At 47.8% G+C, this 22,201-nt stretch overlaps 1 protein-coding gene across 2 annotated transcripts; it reads right to left on the reverse strand.

Moving 5' to 3' along the window:
* Window positions 1-775: 775 nt before the first annotated feature.
* IFNAR1 (interferon alpha and beta receptor subunit 1) lies at window positions 776-21,349 on the reverse strand. 2 transcript variants are annotated; one of them, XM_064704518.1, is made up of 11 exons: window positions 21,095-21,349; window positions 16,905-17,025; window positions 11,767-11,951; window positions 10,538-10,695; window positions 8,678-8,825; window positions 7,469-7,583; window positions 5,901-6,100; window positions 5,481-5,635; window positions 3,589-3,742; window positions 2,396-2,550; window positions 776-1,331 (listed from the first exon to the last, which is right to left on the reverse strand). In XM_064704518.1, exons 1-11 carry the CDS (start codon window positions 21,264-21,266, stop codon window positions 1,101-1,103), a joined length of 1,794 nt encoding a protein of 597 aa, XP_064560588.1. In that variant the 5' UTR covers window positions 21,267-21,349; the 3' UTR covers window positions 776-1,100. The 2 variants fall into 2 exon arrangements, with proteins under 2 accessions (XP_064560588.1, XP_064560596.1); XM_064704526.1 differs by lacking the exons at window positions 16,905-17,025; window positions 21,095-21,349 and adding an exon at window positions 16,214-16,227 and having other exon boundaries at window positions 778-1,331.
* Window positions 21,350-22,201: the final 852 nt, after the last annotated feature.

Raw genomic sequence — 22,201 nt, forward strand, 5'->3', positions numbered from 1 at the left:
ACCCAGAGGTCACAGTGTCCCCCTTGGGACCCCAAAGGTCACAGTGTCCCCTCAGCACCCCAGAGGTCACAGTGTCCCCCTTGGGACCCCAAAGGTCACAGTGACCCCTAAGGAACCCAGAGGTCAGTGTCCCCCTCAGGATCCCAGAGGTCACAGTGTCCCCATGAGGATCCCAGAGGTCACAGTGTCCCCTGAGGATCCCAAAGGTCACAGTGTCCCCTCAGCATCCCAAAGGTCACAGTGTCCCCATGAGGATCCCAGAGATCACAGTGTCCCCATGAGGATCCCAAAGGTCACAGTGACCCCTCAGCACCCCAGAGGTCACAGTGACACTCTCAGGATCCCAAAGGTCACAGTGTCCCCCTGAGGATCCCAAAGGTCACAGTGTCCCTCTCAGAACCCCAAAGGTCACAGTGTCCCCTCAGCACCCCAGAGGTCACAGTGTCCCCTCAGCACCCCAAAGGTCACAGTGTCCCCCTCAGGATCCCAGAGGTCACAGTGACCCCCTCAGGACCCCAAAGGTCACAGTGTCCCCTCAGCACCCCAAAGGTCACAGTGTCCCCCTCAGGATCCCAGAGGTCACAGTGACCCCCTCAGGATCCCAAAGGTCACAGTGTCCCCTCAGCACCCCAGAGGTCACAGTGTCCCCCTCAGGATCCCAGAGGTCACAGTGTCCCCTCAGCACCCCAGAGGTCACAGTGTCCCCATGAGGATCCCAGAGATCACAGTGTCCCCATGAGGACCCCAAAGGTCACAGTGACCCCTCAGCACCCCAGAGGTCACAGTGTCCCCCGCAGATCCCAAAGGTCACAGTGTCCCCTGAGGATCCCAAAGGTCACAGTGTCCCCTCAGCATCCCAGAGGTCACAGTGACCCCTCAGCACCCCAGAGGTCACAGTGACCCCTCAGCACCCCAGAGGTCACAGTGTCCCCCTTGGGACCCCAAAGGTCACAGTGACCCTCTCAGGACCCCAGAGGTCACAGTGTCCCCTCAGCACCCCAGAGGTCACAGTGTCCCCTCAGGCTGGGACTTCCATCACAAAGAGGTTTGAAGTGTCTGTAAAGTTGACAATCCCATAAAGGAGTTCTGGTTTCCCACAGTTATAGGATTTCCTTCTCCAGTGTTTCTTTGGAGCCTTTGCTCCCAGAGGTGTTGTCATCGTTGGAATAATTGCCCGAGTCGCGGCTGCTGTGGGTGGAATGTTTGTAGTCTGAGAACACGATGTGGTTTCCCTCCTGGGTGACCATGGATTCAATCACACAGCAATGCTCCACGGCCTCCTCTGCTGCAGCTGACAGGTAGGGGCTGCCCAAGGGCTGCGCTCCAAACCCCTGCGGACACAAGGACAGGGGGAAGAGATGAACACCCATAAATAATAATTATATAATGATTGAAATAATTAAATACTAATTCTGCTAAACACCACAGCCACACAAATGTGATTGATCAGACTCTTTACTGTGAGGGTGGGCAGGCTCTGGCACAGGGTGCCCAGAGCAGCTGGGGCTGCCCCTGCATCCCTGGCAGTGCCCAAGGCCAGGCTGGGCACTGGGGACAGTGGGAGGTGTCCCTGCCATGGCAGGGGTGGCACTGGGTGGGATTTGGGGTCCTTCCAACCCAAACCAGTCTGGGTTCCATGCTCATGTTGAGCAGCAATGTGTGGTTTCCCACCCCTAACACACCCTTTGTTCCCCTAGGGTGACCAGCTCAGATTTAGGATGAGGTTTTAGTTCACAGAACCCCCAAATCCCTGGGGCTGGCACAGCCCTGCCAGCCCATGCAGTGCCAGCTGTGCCCACCTTGTGCCCAGCCCAGAGCACTCAGTGCCACCTCCAGGGCACACCTGCAGGGATGGGCACTGCAAAGCTCCCTGGGCAGCCCCTGCCAAGGCCTGAGCTCCCTTTCCATGGGCAAATTGCTGCTGCTGTCCCAGCTGAGCCTGCCCTGGCCCAGCCTGAGGCCGCTCCCTCTGCTCCTGTCCCTGTTCCTGGCACAGATCCCAGTCCCACCTCCCAGCTGCACTCACTGAATCCAGCACTGAGGGGTGACTCCAACATTCCATCTCAGCCCTTTTCCTGCTCTCAGTTATCAATCACCTCAGAATTGCAACATTTCAAACATTTCGTGGATTAGAGCCTGAGGAGGCCACACAAGAATGAGAAGAAGATCCAGGTACAGAGGTTTCAGGACACACCTGAGCATTGCCCTTCTCATTCCAGAGCAGGATCCCTGCTAAGCAGCACCTGTGCCAGGCTGGAGACTGGACAATGCTCTGGAAAGCTCTGATAAAACCTCTGAAATTAACCCTGGCTGACCCATAACAGATAAACATCTTTTTCCCATGATATTTAAAGTTCATTTTCCTCTAAAGAAGCTGTGAGAAGTCAGAGCTCACCTCGATGTTCAGGGGGGGCTGGCAGGAGGGGAAGAACACGTATTTGATTTTGCTGTAGGCTTGGTAGAACACAAAAACAAGAGGAGCAGCCACCAGCAGGACAACCAGCAGGGCACCCAGGAAAATCCCAGCAATGATCAGAGCTAAAGGTGTGCCTAAAATTGGGAATAAAAACCATTCAGTCAAGGTACTCACAACCAGCAGAAACTAAAGCAGAGATCCAAATGTGCTGCAGAATTTATCAAATAATTCAACATTTCCACATCATGGAAACATTCCACAACACAGGCTGGGCACTGGGGACAGTGGGAGGTGTCCCTGCCATGGCAGGGGTGGGATGGGATCATCCTCAAGGTCCTTCCCACCCAAACCATTCCATGATTCCATGATTATCTCAACAAACTGAAAGGAGTTTGTGATACTGAAATTAACAGGCAGCAGCAGCCACTTTCTAAGTAATCCAAAGGACACAATCAGGTCTTGTTTTATGATCAAAGAATGGGAGATTTTCACTCTGGTGTATAAAAACATGGGGAAGACAGAGCAGGCTCTGTCTTGAAGGCCCTGCTTGGATTTAAAGAGATTCACTGAGGTAGCAGGATAAGGGGAAGAGGAATACTCAGGAAAACAGATTAAAATGTTTTCTTATTCAGGTAAAAAGTAGCATTTGGTTCTTTTTAGGCTTGATAAGACACAGCAGTGAGGACCACAATTATAAATGAGTCCTGAATGTGAGCCAGGCATTGCTGTTATTACATTTTCTTGGCTTTCAGGCAGTTTGAAGACTCAGAAATTTTCATATGTTAATAAAATTTTATATGGCCAATTACCTTCACCATGATTTGTTCTTGTGCTCTGAGTGAGTGCAATCCTCCCAACTCTCCCTGGGCACCAAGATGAGCTTTCAGCCCTAACCAATCTGATTTATCTCCTCAGACAAATCAGCACAGGAGATTCATTCCCAGAAGGACTAAAACAGCTTCAAGGCTAAAATACCCCTGAAAATGTGGAATTTAGTGATTTCTTGCTCCCTCCCCAGATGTGGGGCTGGGAATTGAAGCTCTGTGCCCAGGCAGGGGCTGGCAGGAGCGCTGAGCTGCCAGGGAAGGGGTGGCAATTGCAGCTGCAGAGGGTGTGGGTGCATTTCTGCATTTCTGCATTTCTGCAGAGGGTGTGGGTGCATTTGTGCCCACCTGCAGGGGTGAGGATGCATTGCTGCTGGCTGTAGGCACTGCTCTTGTTGTAGTGCTCAGAGAAGGCCTGCACCTGCACGCAGTACAGCGAGGAGGGGGACACGTCGGGCACCGTGGCGATGGTCTGCCTCACCTCCTTCTGCCTCACCTCCTCCTGCAACAGCAAAGCAGGGCAAGAGGGGGGATCAGAGCCCGTGGGCAGCACAGGAGCCCCAAAGAGCTGAGAGGCCTCTGGTGTGTGGGATCTCAGCCCCTCAGGACTGAGGGGTCACCCAGACCACCCTTGGGGGGCTCGGGAGTCCTGGAATGTTCCAGAAGTGTCTGGTGGCTGGACTTTGATCCCACACAGGAGACGACACCTGTATGAGGACAGGAGGGTTTCACCGGGGTGAATGGTGAAAAGATTAACTAATTAGAGAGGAAAACACAGAGTTTAAGATTTCTGTACAGAGGAGTTTAGAGAAGTAAGATAGAAGAATTGGGGCGTGTCCTGTCCTTCTTCTTCTTCTTCTTCTCCTCCATATTCTGTGGTGATGGTGACACTTTGAGATTAGTCATTACTAAAGGTGCACTGGGCAATAAGGGTGAAAGGTATTGGGGAAAAATGATAAATATTGTACACGTAACTTTGGGTATAAAGATAGGTGACCGCCCGGAGGGCAGGGAGTGTGCTCATGGCTGGCTGCTGAGCAGAGCTCTGTCGGGCCGAGAGAAAATCTTTTAGATAAACAATTAATAAACACCGAGACCGAGAAAAGAACTGAAGCCTCTTCTGTTCCTTTGAAACGCGGCTGCCCCAAGGCCACCCCGGGCCTTTCCAGGCCACCCAAACAGCCCAAAACCGGACACTGGTGGAGAAGGGATTCTGTGAAACGTCACACATTGCTGCAGCCCCAGAGTCTGCTGGAGAGGCTTCCCAGCTCATGCAGTCCCATTTCCCACTCTGGAACATCTCCAGGAACTCCACCACCTCCCTGGGCACCCAGATTCAGTAAAACACATAAACCACCCCTTAGCTCCTCAGCAAAACTCAGCAAACACCTCCTGGGCAAGAACCAAGGGCTTCCCCCATTATTCTGAAATGTCCCAATTCCCAGGAAACTCCTTCCTGCTGCAGTTTGCTTCCTTCTCTTCTGCCCCACTTTTTACCAATTTCTGTGAAATATTTTATCCTAAGAAGCATTTAAAGAACATGGAAAGATCCATTAAAATGTGAGCTAAAAGGATGCAGGACTTCAGTGTTTGAGGAGCTTTTCCCATCCCATTGCATACAGACTCATCCATGGAAATGGAGATTTTACCCCATCACTGGGAGATAAACATCACAGTGATCAGGTTTCTAAGAGACTTACATAAAAATCTCAACCACTGGGTGATAAAAGTCACAGTGATCAGGTTCTTGAGAGAATCTTTCATTAGAAAACCCAATAAACTGACTTTAAAATGTGAGTAAAAGATGCGACTTCAGTGTTTGGAGGGAGCTCCATCCGATTGCAATCAGAATCAACATGGAAATATTTACATTTTTAACATAATATCAGTTTTAGAGATTACATAAATTTTACCATTATAAAAGTCCATGAATCTGAGAGAATCTTTCATTAGAAAACCCAATAAACTGACTTTTTAAAGACTGATATACCACAAATGTGCCTCTTTTGGAAAGGAGCTCCAGGATCTAAGTCAGAATCAATAGAATATTTCATTTTTTCATATTTAAGTCAGAATCAATAGAATTTTCATATTTAAGTCAGAATCAATAGAATATTTCATTTAAAAACCCAATAAACTGACTTTTTAAAGACTGATCTACCACAAATGTGCCTATTTTGGAAAGGAGCTCCAGGATTTAAGTCAGAACCAATTTTCTATTGTTTGTAATTTGTTCACACCTTCATATCTGAGGAATTCTTCCAGTAGAGGATCCTGTAGGACAGGTCATAATGGTCCCTCATGAATTCATCCTTATCTCCTCCTGGAGGAGAAATAAGGATGTGGAGCAAAGTGTCACTGAGGTCCAGCCTTACACCGGGAGGGCCAATTCCATCTGAAAACAATAAAATAAATACTTGAAGTCCAACAGAAAAAATACAACTAAAAATATCAAATACTGTCAGTGAAATCCATGATAATTCTGAAGAAACATAGAGTTAGAAGTATAACTTCATAGTTTTATTCAGAGTGTCAAATCCTGAGAAACATTTGAATTAATTTCACTCTATTCCTGTGAAATCCCCCCCTCCTGTCAGCTCACAGAGACATTTGGCAGGAGTTTGCTGAGCAAGGAGCACTTCAGGAAAGCATTTCCTTACTTGTTCTCAGAGGATCCACCTTGACTTCCCTGGAGAAGCAGGATCTGTTGTGTCCCCCCCTGGCCTGCACCCGCAGGTGGTAAAAGCCAGTGCCGGTGATGATGGAGGAGAAGTTGCACCAGGAGCTGGTGATGTTCTCACACCCAGGGACACTGAGCCACTTGTCTGAGTAATCATCATTGAGATCCTTCAAGAAGCCACTGCAACAGAGAGAATTCCAGAGTTTTCATGTCAGCTCCCTGAACTCCTCCAGAAAATCGCATTTGTTCGCGCTGCACTTGGCTCAGTTTGGGGCAAAAAGGCCTCTAGTAATAAAATAAAAATAAAAATAAAAAAAAAATCAGCATTTTAATCTGAGACATTTCTGAGTGGAAGAATGAGGATAAAAGGGCCAGGGAATACAAATCAGGGCTTTAAGCAAGGCTCAGCAGAGATGAAATGTGGGGAGGGCAGGTTCTGAAAATCCAAAGGAGAAGTTCTCACGTGTGCAGTCCATTGATTTCTGCCATGCCAAAGAACTCCCAAGGAATGCCAGGGGTCCCTCCTCTTCTCTGAGGTGCTGGCCACAATATTTATGCAGCAGCTGGAGATTGAGATACAGGTTTATAGAGCTGCTTCCTACTGGCATTTTTTGGGTGTGATTCGATGGGATTTTATGGGATATGATGGGGTTTTATGGCATTCCTTGTTTTCTGATGCAACATGAATTTTATCTGCTTTTCTTTATGTGATACAGTGGTTTTGGGTGTGATAGGATGGGGTTTGATGTGATACGAGGGTTATTTCATGTTACATAAGGGGGTTTTTATATGACTTGATGGGTTTTTTATGTGACACAACAATTCTTTATGGGACACACCATTTTCCTTATGGGACACACCATTTTCTTTATGGGACACACCATTTTCCTTATGGGACACACCATTTCTTTTATGGGACACACCATTTCTTTTATGGGACACACCATTTTCCTTATGGGACACACCAGTTCTTTTATGGGACACACCATTTTCCTTATGGGACACACCATTTCTTTTATGGGACACACCATTTTCCTTATGGGACACACCATTTTCCTTATGGGACACACCAGTTTCCTTATGGGACACACCATTTCTTTTATGGGACACACCATTTTCCTTATGGGACACACCAGTTTCCTTATGGGACACGAGGTGCTACCTTGTGTTTTCTCCCCTATTTGGGTCTGCCCAGAAGAAACCCAAGCTGCTGACAACTGAAACCTCCACCACTTGTATTTTTGCTCACTTTTACTCATCTAATTTCTGAACATTCAAAAAGGCACTAAGCAATTCAAGCTTCCCAGCTTTAAAAATGTCCCTCAGCATTCAGGAGTCCCTTCCATCAGGAGTTTAACACCCCCAAAAGCAGCCCAGTCCCTGAAATCCCAGGCTCAGGTGTACCATGGAATTCTTTACCATCAGTGAGCCATTCATGCTCCCATTAACACACGAAGCCACCAAATATTTCATTTTAACCCCTGGGGAACACCTGCAGAACGCAATAAATGGGATTTCAGCTTGGCAGGGTGGCGTGGCCGAACTCACAGCAGGTACTGCACGTTGTAGGTCACATCCTGACTTTCCTGGCTGCTCCAGAGCAGGTGGAATTGCATGTTCAGAGCCAGGACACTCAGGTTGGTGGCACACAGGAGGTCGTTCACTGCTCAGGGGAAAAGGGAACCCAAAGTTACCAAAAAACTTCATGGGAATGGGCATTTCTCATGTCAATAATGAAAACATAAAGATTATTCACTATACAGATTGCAAGTCACAGGGTGTGATATGCACAGTATCCTATCAAGGATTTAATTTAAAAAAATCAGTTAAGATCAATTCAGAAAAAAATCAAAGTACACAAATATTGAGAGGAGCAAAAATAAACTGGTTTGGGAATAACATGAGGAGAAAAATATATAAAATACACATCAGTATTTATTGTACTCTGTGATTTTTTGTTTTAATATTTTATTAAAATATAAATGTAACAATTACTTAATATTTTATTAAAATAATAAAAACTTGCATGTATCAGTTATTGTAATATTTTATTAAGATACACATGTATTATTTTAAAAATACATATGTATTCTCTTAACATTTTTAAAATACACAGGTGTGTATTAATTAATGGTTTTGTGTATAAAATAATTTTCATTTGCCATCAATTACTTACATTTTGATGTACCATCAACTCATTATGATGTACCACCCCTGTCCAATCTAATATTTGACTTTCTGCAGTTATTTTTTTTCCTAAAACAAACATCTAAAAGCAACTGCATAGCACAGAAAGAATTTAATTTTACATAACAAGGTGGCAAACTGCCCCCTCAAAGCCTTTCCTCAGCAGCTGTAACAATCAATTCACCAAGGATTACATAAAACCAGCATTTTTTAAAGCTGAAGTCAACTTTCTGTGCATTCACTGAGTGCCAAGTATCCCAGAGGCTTTTGGGGTTTGTTTGCCTCCTGATTCAGTCACTGATTAAAAAGAAGAGTTTTCCAAAGCACACAAAGAAGTTTTTGTTCCAAATTAATGTCCAAGTTTGCCTCATGGCAAAAACATTCTTGTACTATTAAAACTCTACCCTCGACATATTTTAAGTTGATTGAGAAGGGCAAATATATAATATATATATCATTTTTATACCCAACTGAGGAGGAATTTGGCCCCTCTGCCTATTCCTGCAGCTTCAGAAGCCCTGGCTGTTTAACAGAAGCCACCATTGGCAGGGAAGCTGATGTCCTGGGTACCTTTCTGGGTGGTTTTCACACAGCTGGTGGGGCTGAACAGGCCTTGCTTGCCCTCGCTGGGGAGATTTGCTTGGACTTTGAAGCAATAGGTGCTGTCTGGGGCAAGGTCATCAATGGTGTCCACAGGGAAAATCCTTCTGTTCTGGGGCTGGATGAACAAACACAAAGAGCCTGTGAGGGGAACTGTGCTTCCCCAGGAATATTTCAAATGATCATTTTGCAAGGTTTCAGCCCATTTGTGTCATACCCCTCCTAAAAATGTGGAATAGAGAAATAGGAGGGTGTTTGAGCTGCAGAAATCCTAAAGGGAAGTTTGCAGCTTAGCCAGTGACAGACAGGAACATTGTGGGCTCCTTTGCCATGGAAGTGGGGAGGGATTGGGCATGACCAGGAGCTCACCCCACAGACACCCCAGAATGCAGCAGGACATTGCCACCCCTGATCACCCAAACACTGCCCCCTCCTCTGCCTTTGGCTGTCACTGAACACACACAATTGTACTTCTGGGCCTTTTGCTCCTTTGGGGAGTGATCCCCAAATCCCAGGGGTGGGAGGAGCCCCCCAGGATCACCCAGTGCCACCCCAGCCCCACCAGCATCACCCAATCCCTGTCCCCAAGGCCACATCCAGACCCCTCTGGACAATTCTAGGGACTCCAAACCTCCCTGGGCAGCTCAGCCCAAGGCCTGACCACTCTGCCAGGGAAATTTTATTCTGATTTCAATCTGAACCTCCCCTGGTGCACCTTGAGGCCATTTCCTCTTGTCCTTTCCTCATTCCTGTGTTTCCCTCTGGCTGTGCCCTCCTGGCAGGGCCTTGTGCAGAGCCACGAGGGCCCCTGAGCCTCCTTTGCTCCAGCCCCAGCCCCTTCCAGCTCCCTCAGGGATTCTGCAGCCCCTTCCAGCTCCCTCAGGGATTCTGCAGCCCCTTCCAGCTCCTCAGGGATTCTGCAGCCCCTTCCAGCTCCCTCAGGGATTCTGCAGCCCCTTCCCAGCTCCCTCAGGGATTCTGCAGCCCCTTCCAGCTCCCTCAGGGATTCTCCAGCCCCTTCCAGCTCCCTCAGGGATTCTCCAGCCCCTTCCAGCTCCCTCAGGGATTCTGCAGCCCCTTCCCAGCTCCTCAGGGATTCTGCAGCCCCTTCCCAGCTCCCTCAGGGATTCTGCAGCCCCTTCCAGCTCCCTCAGGGATTCTGCAGCCCCTTCCCAGCTCCCTCAGGGATTCTGCAGCCCCTTCCCAGCTCCTCAGGGATTCTGCAGCCCCTTCCCAGCTCCCTCAGGGATTCTGCAGCCCCTTCCAGCTCCCTCAGGGATTCTGCAGCCCCTTCCCAGCTCCTCAGGGATTCTGCAGCCCCTTCCCAGCTCCTCAGGGATTCTCCAGCCCCTTCCAGCTCCCTCAGGGATTCTCCAGCCCCTTCCAGCTCCTCAGGGATTCTGCAGCCCCTCCAGGTCCTTTCTGAAGTGATGAATTTGATCTGATCTCCTGAAAGAACACCAATTGCCCTTTGATCCCTGCCCTAATTGAGATGACTCTCACTTCCCTGAAAAAGATAAAAAAGGCAGAGTTTCTGCCCTGCTCCTCACAGGAGAGCTCTGGGTGCTCTGCAGGACACACATGCTGCCTTGGAAACCAGCTCACAATGGCAACACCTCAAAAAAGTCCCTGGATCAGGGCAGCCCCAATAAAACAATCCTGTGGTAAGAACAAAATCATCCCACCAGGAAAAAAACACCTCACCCAACTTTCAAACACACAGGAGCACTTACACAGTGACAGAAGCAAACAATTCCATTTCAGAGCACGAATTAAAGTCCGTCTCTGGCAGTTCTGGTAAGGTTAAATAACAAAAAGAAGTGCTCATACCTGAGCATGTGAGGAGTTTTCCCAGAAGACCAGGTTATATTTAAAAGTCAGGTCATTGATCCACATTTTTTTCCTCTGATTTGCTTCTGGAGGAGAAACCATAACTTTTACAACTCCATTTGTGGACTGCAATTCCAGTCCTGGAGGACCAATCTGAGCTGCAAATATGGAAAGAAAAAAGAAGCATTAAACATCTCTACTTTGAGAAAATACACCCCAAAAGTGGTTTCAATAATAAACCTAAAATACCTGCCTATGCTATCTTATTTTTAATTCTTTTGAATAATCACCTACAGGATCTTAAGTTTTCATTGACTCAGGCAGTTTCCAAAAGAAATTTAACCTAACAACCAACTACCATCACCAGCTTCTAAAAGCAGTTAAAATTAAATATTACCAGCAAATGTTTTCCAAAAAATCAGTATAAATTATTCTAAAACCTGCAAGGCAGGGGATTTAGCTCAGTCCAATAAATGCAATTTCAGAGAAAGGATTCAGTACCACTGGAACTGCTGAAGAACCAAACTTCCCAAAAATGGGGTTCTTGGGGCAATCTGGTCTATGGAGGGTGTTCCTGCCCATGGCAGGGGATGGGATGGGTTTTAAGGTCTCTCCCAATCCAGACCAGTCTGGGATTCTACAAAAATCTACTGTCAAAAACGACTTTTCCAATAAATAATCTGGGAAAACACACAGTGACAGGAAATTCAGCCAGGAAACCAGCACCACCTGGAACAGTTTTCCCTTTCCAGAAAAGAGAGAATTGCAGCATTCCATGACCTGCAGATGCCTGATCTCATGTTCCTGTTGGGAAACTCCCCCTGTCCTGCTGTTACCAGCAGTGGAAACCACACGTGGTTTTTCCACAATCCCTCATTCCTGACTGGGAAGGACCTTAAACCTCATCCCATCCCACCCTGCCATGGCAGGGACACCTCCCACTGTCCCCAGTGTCCAGCCTGGCCTTGGGCACTGCCAGGGATGCAGGGGCAGCCCCAGCTGCTCTGGGCACCCTGTGCCAGGGCCTGCCCACCCTGCCAGGGAACAATTCCTCATTGCCCAGATCCCACCCAGCCCTGCCCTCTGGCACTGGCAGCCATTCCCTGGGTGCTGTCCCTCCATCCTTGTCCCCAGTCCCTCTGCAGCTCTCCTGGAGCCCCTCAGGCCCTGCCAGGGGCTCTGAGCTCTCCCTGCAGTTCAAAGTGTCCCTGCAAACCCTGAGCTCGTACCGACTTGCTCTGGCACCATCTCCAGCACCTGGGACCACGGGGACACCAGCGGCCCAGCCTGGGCCCTCACACGCACGTAGTGGGCATCGTAGTACTCCAAGATGGCTGAGGAGAAGTCACAGCTCGTGCCAGCCACAGCCTGGCACCCTGGCAGCTCCTGCCAGCCCGTGGGCTCCAGCTCCGGCCTGCGGGACAGAGAACAGCCCGGGTTAAATAGTGGCCCCAGAAGAAACACCCCAGATAAACAATACCCCAGGAGAAACACCCCAGATAAACAATACCCCAGGAGAAACACCCCAGATAAACAATACCCCAGGAGAAACAATACCCCAGGAGAAACAATACCCCAGGAGAAACAACAGCCCAGGAGAAACAACAGCCCAGGAGAAACAACAGCTCCAGGAGAAACACCCCAGATAAACAATACCCCAGGAGAAACAACAGCCCCAGGACAAACACCCCAGATAAACAATACCCCAGGAGAAACAATAGCCCCAGAAGAAACATCCCAGATAAATAATACCCCCGATAAACAATAGCCCAGGAGAAACAGTACCCCAGATAAACAATACCCCAGATAAACAATACCCCAGGAGAAACACCCCAAATAAACAATACCCCAAGAGAAACACCCCAGATAAACAATACCCCAGGAGAAACACCCCAGATAAACAATACCCCAAGAGAAACACCCCAGATAAACAACAGCCCAGGAGAAACAACAGCCCCAGGAGAAACACCCTGGAATAAATAATACCCCAGGAGAAACAATATCCCCAGGATAAACAACACCCCAAGAGAAACACCCCAGATAAACAATACCCCAGGAGAAACAACAGCCCCAGGATAAACAACACCCTCAGGAGAAACACCCTGGAATAAAATCCAGCCCAGGAAAAAAAACAGCCCCAGGATAAACAACACCATGCGAGAAACAGCCCGGATTAAACAACAGCCCCAGGATAAACAACAGCCCCAGGAGAAACACCCTGGAATAAACAACAGCCCAGCATAAACAACACCCCCAGGACAAACAGCCTGGGATAAAGAATACCTCCAGGAGAAACAACAGCCTGGGATAAACAGCCCAGATTAAACAACAGCCTGGGATCACCAACAGCCCCAGGACAAGCAGCCTGGGATCCCCAGCCTGTGACACTCAAGGCTCACTCCTTAGCATTGGGACAAGTTGAGTAAGGGGCAGCAGGGACAGTTCCAGCTCTGGGCTGCCTGGCAACTGCCAGAAGCACACACTGACTGCAACAACCTCAGGAACCTGCTCAGGGCATGTCATGGTGATTGTACATATTCAACCTTCCCTTGAATTTACATGCTCCAGGAATTCTTGATCTTAGTTTGACCCATGATTTCATCTTCTCAGAGCACAATGCACATGGGATTTGGAGAGTTTTGTATTTTATTTCCTCACAGATGGCCTTTTCGGAGTTTGGTATTTTATTTACAAACAGGATTTTGAGAGTTTTGTATTTTATTTCCTCACAAGGCCCCTGGTCTGTGGTCTGACAGTTACTGCTAGCCCAAGGAGAGGCAGTAGACTTTTCTTTGCTCTTTTGGTGCTATTTGCCTGGTTTTTCCAATGTTTTCTTATCACACAGAATTCTAGCCAGTTTTACAAGTACTTTCAATCAATATTAGCTATTTCACTATCGAATAGGTATTTCACTATTGTCAGTTAGTTACAAAAATAAAGGCATTAATTATTATTTCACAACTACAATCATTATTTCATTAATTTAATTTTTATTTTAATTTCAATATCATTACTATTAATATATTAATACAAAATAATAAGTTGTTATATTCATTACTATTATTATTGTCATTATTATTATTATTTTTTCACTACTACAATTACTTCTGCAGAAGTTAATGTTATAATACACAGTGCATAATATTTTGCAAAGCCTAAACTATAATATATATTTATTACACTAAGATATACAATCCACACAGGGATTAGAGTATTAACTATAAAAGGCTGACAAATTATACTGTATCAAAAGCAGTTAAAAAGAGATTACAAACTGTACTCCATCAAGATAATTTACAAAAGCCAATAATAACAAAATACAATAACTATATAGTTATTTATAAAACATCCCAGGATAAAGAGCCTGGGATAAATCCAACCCACAACCACTGAAATTATTCTTATTTTCTTCTTAACTTTAATAAACATCACCCCTTTTCATGCTGCTTTATCAGCAGTGCAATCAGTGTTATCTCCTTATAAATTATCCTACAAGTGCCAGAACACAGAATTACATCCTCAGGATTATTACATTCCCTAGCCTGGCAAAGATTTTATAATTCATGGGAAGGAATTTTAAAGTCTTGACAAAAGTGGTTACAGGAGCATAAAACCAGCAGAACTCCACTAATCATAACATGAGGCAGGAATGGAAATAAAGGGAAAATAAAAAACACAGAGGGGAAAAGTGGAGCTCAGCAATAATCAGCTTTTCAGCAGCTCTTTTTTAATCAACACACATCCACACCTCAGTGAAGAAAGAGATTTATAGAGACATTTAAAATGTCCTGGCCAGAAAAAGGAGGCACAGACTTGAAGCAGTAATTGTTTATCCTCAGCTCCTACCTTGTCTTTCAGAACAGTCTGATATTCTTTAAAATAAATCTACTTTCAAAGCAGCTGTTCTTATCTACATATTGGAAAATAAGAGCTATTTATTTAAAACTGAAAATCCCAGAATGGTTTGGGTTGGGAGGGACCGTAAAGCCCATCCTGCTCTACCCCTGCCATGGGACCTTCCATGATCCCAGGTTGCTCAGAATTTCACCAAATTTATCTCAGAAATGCTTTTCAGTATTTACTTATAGGAAAGTGCCACAAAATGCCTGTGCTAATATGTGCAAAAGAACTGGGATATGGAACAACTGAAGGAAACCAAGGAAATATTTAAGAACAAACCTTAAACTGTTTTGTCTGGGCATTAAACTTGCAGCTGAGAAATGTTAATGAACTCTGAGAAATTAGTTGAAAATTATACTGAAAATTCCCTCAAATCCTCTGTGTGTGGCCACAGCTACAGAAACCAAACAAACCAGACTAAATTTAGGAAGGACATTGAGGCTCTTGAGTGCAGCCAGAGGGGCAAACGAGGCTGGAGAGGGAGCACAAACCCTGTGAGGAAGCCCTGAGGGAGCTGGGGGTGCTCGGCCTGCAGAAAAGGAGACTCAGGGAGAGAGAGGGGCCCTCAGCCCTGCCTGTCCCTGTGTCTGTCCCTGGCTGTCCCAGGAGCAGGGAGCTCATTCTGTCCCTGCACTGCTGAGGGCACACCTGGAGTCTGTGCCCAGCTCTGGCCCCTCAGGTTGGGAAGGACCTTGGGACACTGAGCACATCCAGAGGGGCAAATGAGGCTGGAGAGGGGCTGGGAACACAAACCCTGTGAGGAGCCCTGAGGGAGCTGGGGGGGCTCGGCCTGCAGAAAAGGAGACTCAGGGCTGCCCCCATGGCTCTGCACAGCTCCTGAAAGGGGCCTGTGCTCACCTGGGGCTGGGCTCTGTCTGCAGCAGCACTGACACACCCAGAGCACACAGCCTCGAGCTGCACCAAGGGAAATACAGGCTGGAGAGCAGGGAAAAGGTTTTTCCAGCCAGGGTGAGAAAGTTCTGGAATGGCTGCCCGGGGAGGGGGTGGAGTCCCCATGCCTGGGTGTGTTTAACAGAGCCTGGATGTGGCACTGGGGGCCAGGGTTTGGTTGGGGCTGGGCTGGACTCGATGGCCTTGGAGGTCTCTCCCAACCTGGTCATTCTGGGATTCTGTAAATAAACCTGAATTCCACTTCCAAGTGTGCCCACAGATCTCCTGCTGGAACCCTGCTGGTGGTTCAGCATTAGCAGCAAGCTCTGTGTGATAAATAACCAGATTTATAAATACCCTGCCAGCAGTGAGACAAACCTGGGCCAGCAGCAGCAGGAGCCAGGGGTGGCTGCAGGGGTGGCACTGACCACTGGAACAGGGCTGGGAATGTCACCCTGGGGTCATGTCCCAGTGCCAGGAGCAGCCAGGGATGGCACTGACCACTGGAACAGGGCTGGGAATGTCACCTGGGGTCACTCCCCCTGTACCCCAGTGCCAGGGATGGCACTGACCACTGGAACTGGGCTGGCAATGTCACCCTGGGGTCACTGCCCCTGTACCCCAGTGCCAGGGATGGCACTGACCACTGGAACTGGGCTGGGAATGTCACCCTGGGCTCAGTGCCCCTGTACCCCCAGTGCCAGGGATGGCTCCAGGGATGGCACTGACCACTGGAACTGTGCTGGGAATGTCACCTGGGGTCACTCCCCCTGTACCCCAGTGCCGGGGATGGCACTGACCATTGGAACTGTGCTGAGAGTGTCACCCTGGGCTCAGTGCCCCTGTACCCCCAGTGCCAGGGGTGGCTCCAGGGATGGCACTCACCATTGGAACTGGGCAGAGAATGTCACCCTGGGCTCAGTGCCCCTGTACCCCAGTGCCAGGGATGGCACTGACCACTGGAACTGGGCAGAGAATGTCACCCTGAGGTCACTGCCCCTGTAATCCCAGTGCTGGCACCCAGGGATGGCACTGACCACTGGAACTGTGCTGGGAATGTCACCCTGGGCTCAGTGCCCCTGTACCCCAGTGCCAGGGGTGGCTCCAGGGATGGCACTGACCACTGGAACTGTGCTCAGAATGTCACCCTGGGCTCACTCCCCTGTACCCCAGTGCCAGGGATGGCTCCAGGGATGGCACTGACCATTGGAACTGGGCTGGGAATGTCACCCTGGGGTCACTGCCCCTGTACCCCCAGTGCCAGGGATGGCACTGACCACTGGAACTGGGCTGAGAATGTCACCTGGGGTCACTGCCCCTGTACCCCAGTGCCAGGGATGGCACTGACCACTGGAACTGGGCAGAGAATGTCACCCTGGGCTCAGTGCCCCTGTACCCCAGTGCCAGGGATGGCACTGACCACTGGAACTGTGCTCAGAATGTCACCCTGGGCTCACTGCCCCTGTACCCCAGTGCCAGGGATGGCACTGACCACTGGAACTGTGCTGGGAATGTCACCCTGGGCTCACTGCCCCTGTACCCCAGTGCCAGGGGTGGCTGCAGGGATGGCACTCACCATTGGAACTGGGCAGAGAATGCCACCCTGGGCTCAGTGCCCCTGTAGTCCCAGCTCAGGGTGAAGTTGGTGTTCACCACGTGCACCTGCACGTTCTCGGGGCTCGCCAGGCTGCTCTGCCCTAGGAGAAACCAGCAAGCACAGCAAGCAAATGTTACAATCAGAAGAAAAGAAAATAAAGAGATAAAATGAAAATAAAATGGTAAAATAAAATATTACAATAAAAAGCAAACAAAATATTAGGATGAAATTAAGATAAGATATTACAATAAAAAGCAAACAAATATTAAGATAAAATGAAAACAAAATGCTAAAATAAAGTATTACAATAAAAAGCAAATAAAATATTAATATCAAAATTAAGATAAAATATTACCATAAAAAGAAATTAAAATATTACAGTAAAATTAAAATAAAATGTTAAAACAAAATAGAATAAAAAGCAAATAAATTATTAGGATACAATGAAGATAAAATATTACAAGAAAAGCAAAGAAAATATTAAGATAAAATTAAAATAAAGTTAAACATAAAAGGAAGTATTACAATAAAAAGCAAATAAAATATTAGGATACAATGAAGATAACATATTACAAGAAAAAGCAAAGAAAATATTAAGATAACTTTAAAACAAAATGTTAAAATAAAATTAAGCATTATGATAAAGAGCAAATAAAGTACAAGGATGAAATTAAAATAAAATATTAAGATAAAAAGCAAATAAAAGATTAAGATAAAATTGAAGTACAATATTACTTCATAAAATTACTTAATGTTTTTAATTAAGTAATTAATTTACTTAATTCATTACTTAATAAAATCAAAAATAAAATAATAGTGATTAAAATAAATACAATAAAATAAAGTAAAATGAAAATAAAATAAATAAATAAAATAAAAAGTAAAAAGCAAAAAATAAAATAGATATAGAATTAAAATAGAAAACAATCAAAACGAATTAAAATAAAAAATACATCAAATAAGTAAAACACAATAAAATACAATATTAAAATAAAAACTTTAGTAATAATAAAAATTAAAACAAAGTACAATCAAATTTAAATATAATGAAATAAAATAAATAAAAATTAAAATTAATTTTAAAAACAAATTAAAAACTAAACTAAACTAAAATACACCTCTTAGCTTTGACATTCTATTTTATCTGGTTCTATTTTATCTGAAGCCATTTATTAATGACTTCCCAACGGTCACAATTTCTGAGCCACATCTGAAATTGCTGACTGGGATCAGTCTGGGATTTGATGGCACGAGGAGCAAACCAGAGCCACGAAATCCCATTTCAGCTGGGCACCGACGGCTTCTCCTGGACCTGCCTTTGGGACAGGCTCTGCATCACAAACCAAATTTATTTTTCTACACAAGGTCCTGCCTACAAAGGGAATGTGTGGAAAAGCAGAATGACCGAATTCTGCAAAATCCTTTTGGAGAATTAAGTTGGAGCCACAGGATTTTGGGAAATAACTCCTGAAAGCACAAAACCATGAAAGCCAAATAATTCAATAAACCCTCGTGGCTCCCACCACAGAATTCATTCCCACAAGGCAGGAATTTGTTGCTCTTCTGACAGAGCAGCACAAACCCAGAGAATGCCAAAGGACATTTGCTCAGAAAATAAGAAAACAAAGGAAAAACCAGATTTCCCCCCAGATATTTATCCAACAGAGGGTTACAATTCAGCCAAAACCCTTTGTGACAACGAGGGCCCCACAGACTCCAACTGATAAAAGCACTACTGCATTCCAATGATCAGAGTACTTTTGTTTGCCTTGGGTAGGAATTCAAATATTTAATGTGTCCCATCTTTTCAAATCCTTAATTTACAGAGCAGAACTCCCTGTCAGACCTCAGGGGGCCAGATGGCAAAAAGGAGGAAGATCCTGTTGGTATCCATGTTCTGAGCAGAGACTTTCTGTGTTTTAACCCAGCCTGTGCTTTGTGCAGCTGGGAAATACCCCAGGAAAGTCATTTTCAACACAGCTCCCAACCAAGAGAAAGCTGAATGGCTGAAGCCATTCCTGAAGTTTTCCTTTTAAGCCAAATTTCAGCTTCCCGAAGGAATTTTATTGTTCTCTTTTGTATTCATTCCAAACGTTTCAGCTTGCTTGAAGCAGTGTAAAAAAATCACAATAAACTGGCTGAGATTAATTAATGGAGGTCTAATTTATGAGACATGACCTGATCTTTTTCTTTTCCTTCTAACCAGCACTGCTGTGCCCTGATACTTTTGGGGTTTCTACAAACACCCAACAAAACAATGCTGTGTAATTTATGGGTAGAAGTTTGTGGTTTTCTCTGATATTTTAACCCTCCTCTCTTTGCCTGCACATTTTCCTGTTCAACACTACTGCAATGGTTCCTGGAGTAGTGATCCAGTTTCTCCCAACAGACAGGAATATGTGATCCACCCTTTCAGGTATTTCCTTATTTCTAATGAGTTTTGCGCCTGCTTCCCTAAATTAATTCCACAAATCATTAATTTCCCAATGAACACTATGCAGAAAGGAAGGAGAAAACTCAGTGACGTTTAATCAGCAGGGAAATTTTGTGATTTAGGTAGTAACTTGATAGGCAAAAAAAGCCTAAAAATCAACATTTCTTCCTGGCTTATTTTATTAATGATTTAAAGCCAGACACTTAACACTAATTCCCGTTTGTCCACTTGAGCATGATGACACTTTGGTTCTGAGAAACCATTATAAGGGATTAGACTTGTGTGGAAACAAGAGATGAAAAACCAGAAATGCTTTTAGCACATCTGCCCATCTCTTTCCCCTGTCAAATTCAACCAAACCAAACCAACCCAAACTGTTCCAATACACAAAAATTACTGCTTCGCTCAGGAGATGTTCAGCAACGCCGACAGTTAAAAATAATGATGATTATATAACAAAATCTATTCAGCAACAGAAGAAAGCAAGAAATGGCAACAGAGCAAAGCACAGAGTCAGGGGAAATCCCTGAGGAGCACATGATGCTCGATGCTTACGACATCCCTGGGTGCAGGAGCCAGCGGAAAATTGCAGTCAACATTTCAGCAGAAGGAGGAAGAGGAGGCCCCTTAGGTGTGACACCAGCAAAGGCTCTGAAGGGCCCTGATAAGCAAAGAAACTCAGGGCCAGAGCTTCACCCTGGAGCAGCAGCACAGGGAGCAGCTGGGCTTGGCCCAGGGGAAGGACACTGAGGCAGGGCCATTGGAATTCCAGAGAGAGAATCATCCCCTGGGTGGGATCTCAGAGCCCACCCAGCCCCAGTGCCCAGCCTGGCCTTGGGCACTGCCAGGGATGCAGGGGCAGCCCCAGCTGCTCTGGGCACCCTGTGCCAGGGCCTGCCCACCCTGCCAGGGAACAATTCCTCATTGCCCAGATCCCACCCAGCCCTGCCCTCTGGCAGTCTAAAACCATTGGGCCATGTCCTGTCACTCTCTGCCTGTACAAGCAGTCCCTCTGCCCTCTTTTGTAATGCTTCGCAATCCTTCCTCTTCCAGCAACAAGTTTTGGGCAATAGTTTGTTTTTTGCTGTGTAAGGACAAAAGACAAGGCACAAGCTCCCTCCCTCTGAGCCAAAACCCCCATCCTGCCATTCCACCTCTCATTTTCTCATTTATCCTTTAGGCTCTGCCAGACTATGACTTCGAAGCCAAACAACGGGAATCCAAAGGTGTTTCACCCACAGCGGCTGCAGCCGCTGCAATTCACCTGGAACGGCTGGAACTGGTGTGGAGGAGAGGGACGGTCCCCAGGGGAATGGGGACAGGAGCCAGGGAATGGCTCTCAGGGCTGGGTGGGATCTTGGCAATGAGGAATTGTTCCCTGGCAGGGTGGGCAGGCCCTGGCACAGGGTGCCCAGAGCAGCTGGGGCTGCCCCTGCATCCCTGGCAGTGCCCAAGGCCAGGTTGGACACTGGGGCTTGGAGCAGCCTGGCACAGTGGGAGCTGTCCCTGCCACGGCAGGGTGGGCACTGGGTGGGCTTTGTGGTCCATCCCAACCCAAACCCAGCTGGGATTCCATGACAGCCATGCAAACACGACACATCCTCACCGACACCGTTATTCCGCCCCGCATCCTCGCAGAGCTCCGGGACCGCAGCGGGACCCGCGCCCCGCTCCCCTCTCGGCCCCAGGGAGGAGGCTCCGTACCGGCCTCGCTCCCTGAGGACCCCGGACCCACCTGCGCAGGGTAGCGGTACCAGCAGCAGGGGCAGCACGGCCGCCAGCCAGAGCCCGCCCGGCACCCACAGCCGCCGCCGCCGCTCCGCCGTCCATCCATCCCCGGGCTCCTCCGTCCATCCATCCCCGGGCTCCTCCGGCTCCGCCGCCCCTCCAGACCCCGGCCCCGCCATCCAGGGCAGCGCTGCCGGAAGCGCCGGCGACGGCGCCTGCGCGGAGCGGCCCGGCCGCTGCAAGGGGCGGTCGAGGTTGTGTGAGGGAAGTCAGGGCCGTGAGGGGCGGTCAGGGCTGTGCGAGGGCGGTGTCGGAGCTTTGTCAGGGTTGTGTGAGGGCGGTCAGGGTTGTGTGAGGGCGGTCCGAGTTGTGTCGGAGCTGTGAGGGGCGGTCACCGCTGTGAGGGGCGGTCGAGGTTGTGTGAGGGCGGTATCGGAGCTGTGTCAGTGCGGTGTGAGGGCAGTATGAGGGCTGTGTTAGGGCTGTGCCGGGGCTGTATGAAGGCGCTCTGAGGGCGCTCAGGGCGCTCTGAGGGCGATATCGGGACTCTCGGCCCCTCCGGGCGCTCTCGGTGCCGCCCCAGGCCCTGGCCGGTGTCACAAAGTGACAGCACAGCCCCAGCTGGGGACACACGCGGCGATCACCGGCCGTACACTGCCCTTGGCACAAACCCAGGGTCACGGAGCTGCACCAGGGAGAGCTCAGAGCCCCTGGCAGGGCCTGAAGGGCTCCAGCAGAGCTGCAGAGGGACTGGGGACAAGGATGCAGGGACAGCACCCAGGGAATGGCTGCCAGTGCCAGAGGGCAGGGCTGGGTGGGATCTGGGCAATGAGGAATTGTTCCCTGGCAGGGTGGGCAGGCCCTGGCACAGGGTGCCCAGAGCAGCTGGGGCTGCCCCTGCATCCCTGGCAGTGCCCAAGGCCAGGCTGGACACTGGGGACAGTGGGAGGTGTCCCTGCCATGGCAGGGGTGGCACTGGGTGGGATTTAAGATCCCTCCCAACCCAAATCATTCCATTATTCTCTGATTGTCTGGGGAGGGAGGAATCTCTCTTTAGCTGCAGTTTGTCCATTTCTCAAATGCTGAGTGAGCATTAAATGCAGTGAGTGTTACA

This window comes from Zonotrichia leucophrys, chromosome 1 (genome assembly GCF_028769735.1).
Source record: "Zonotrichia leucophrys gambelii isolate GWCS_2022_RI chromosome 1, RI_Zleu_2.0, whole genome shotgun sequence".
NCBI classification, from domain to species: domain Eukaryota; kingdom Metazoa; phylum Chordata; class Aves; order Passeriformes; family Passerellidae; genus Zonotrichia; species Zonotrichia leucophrys.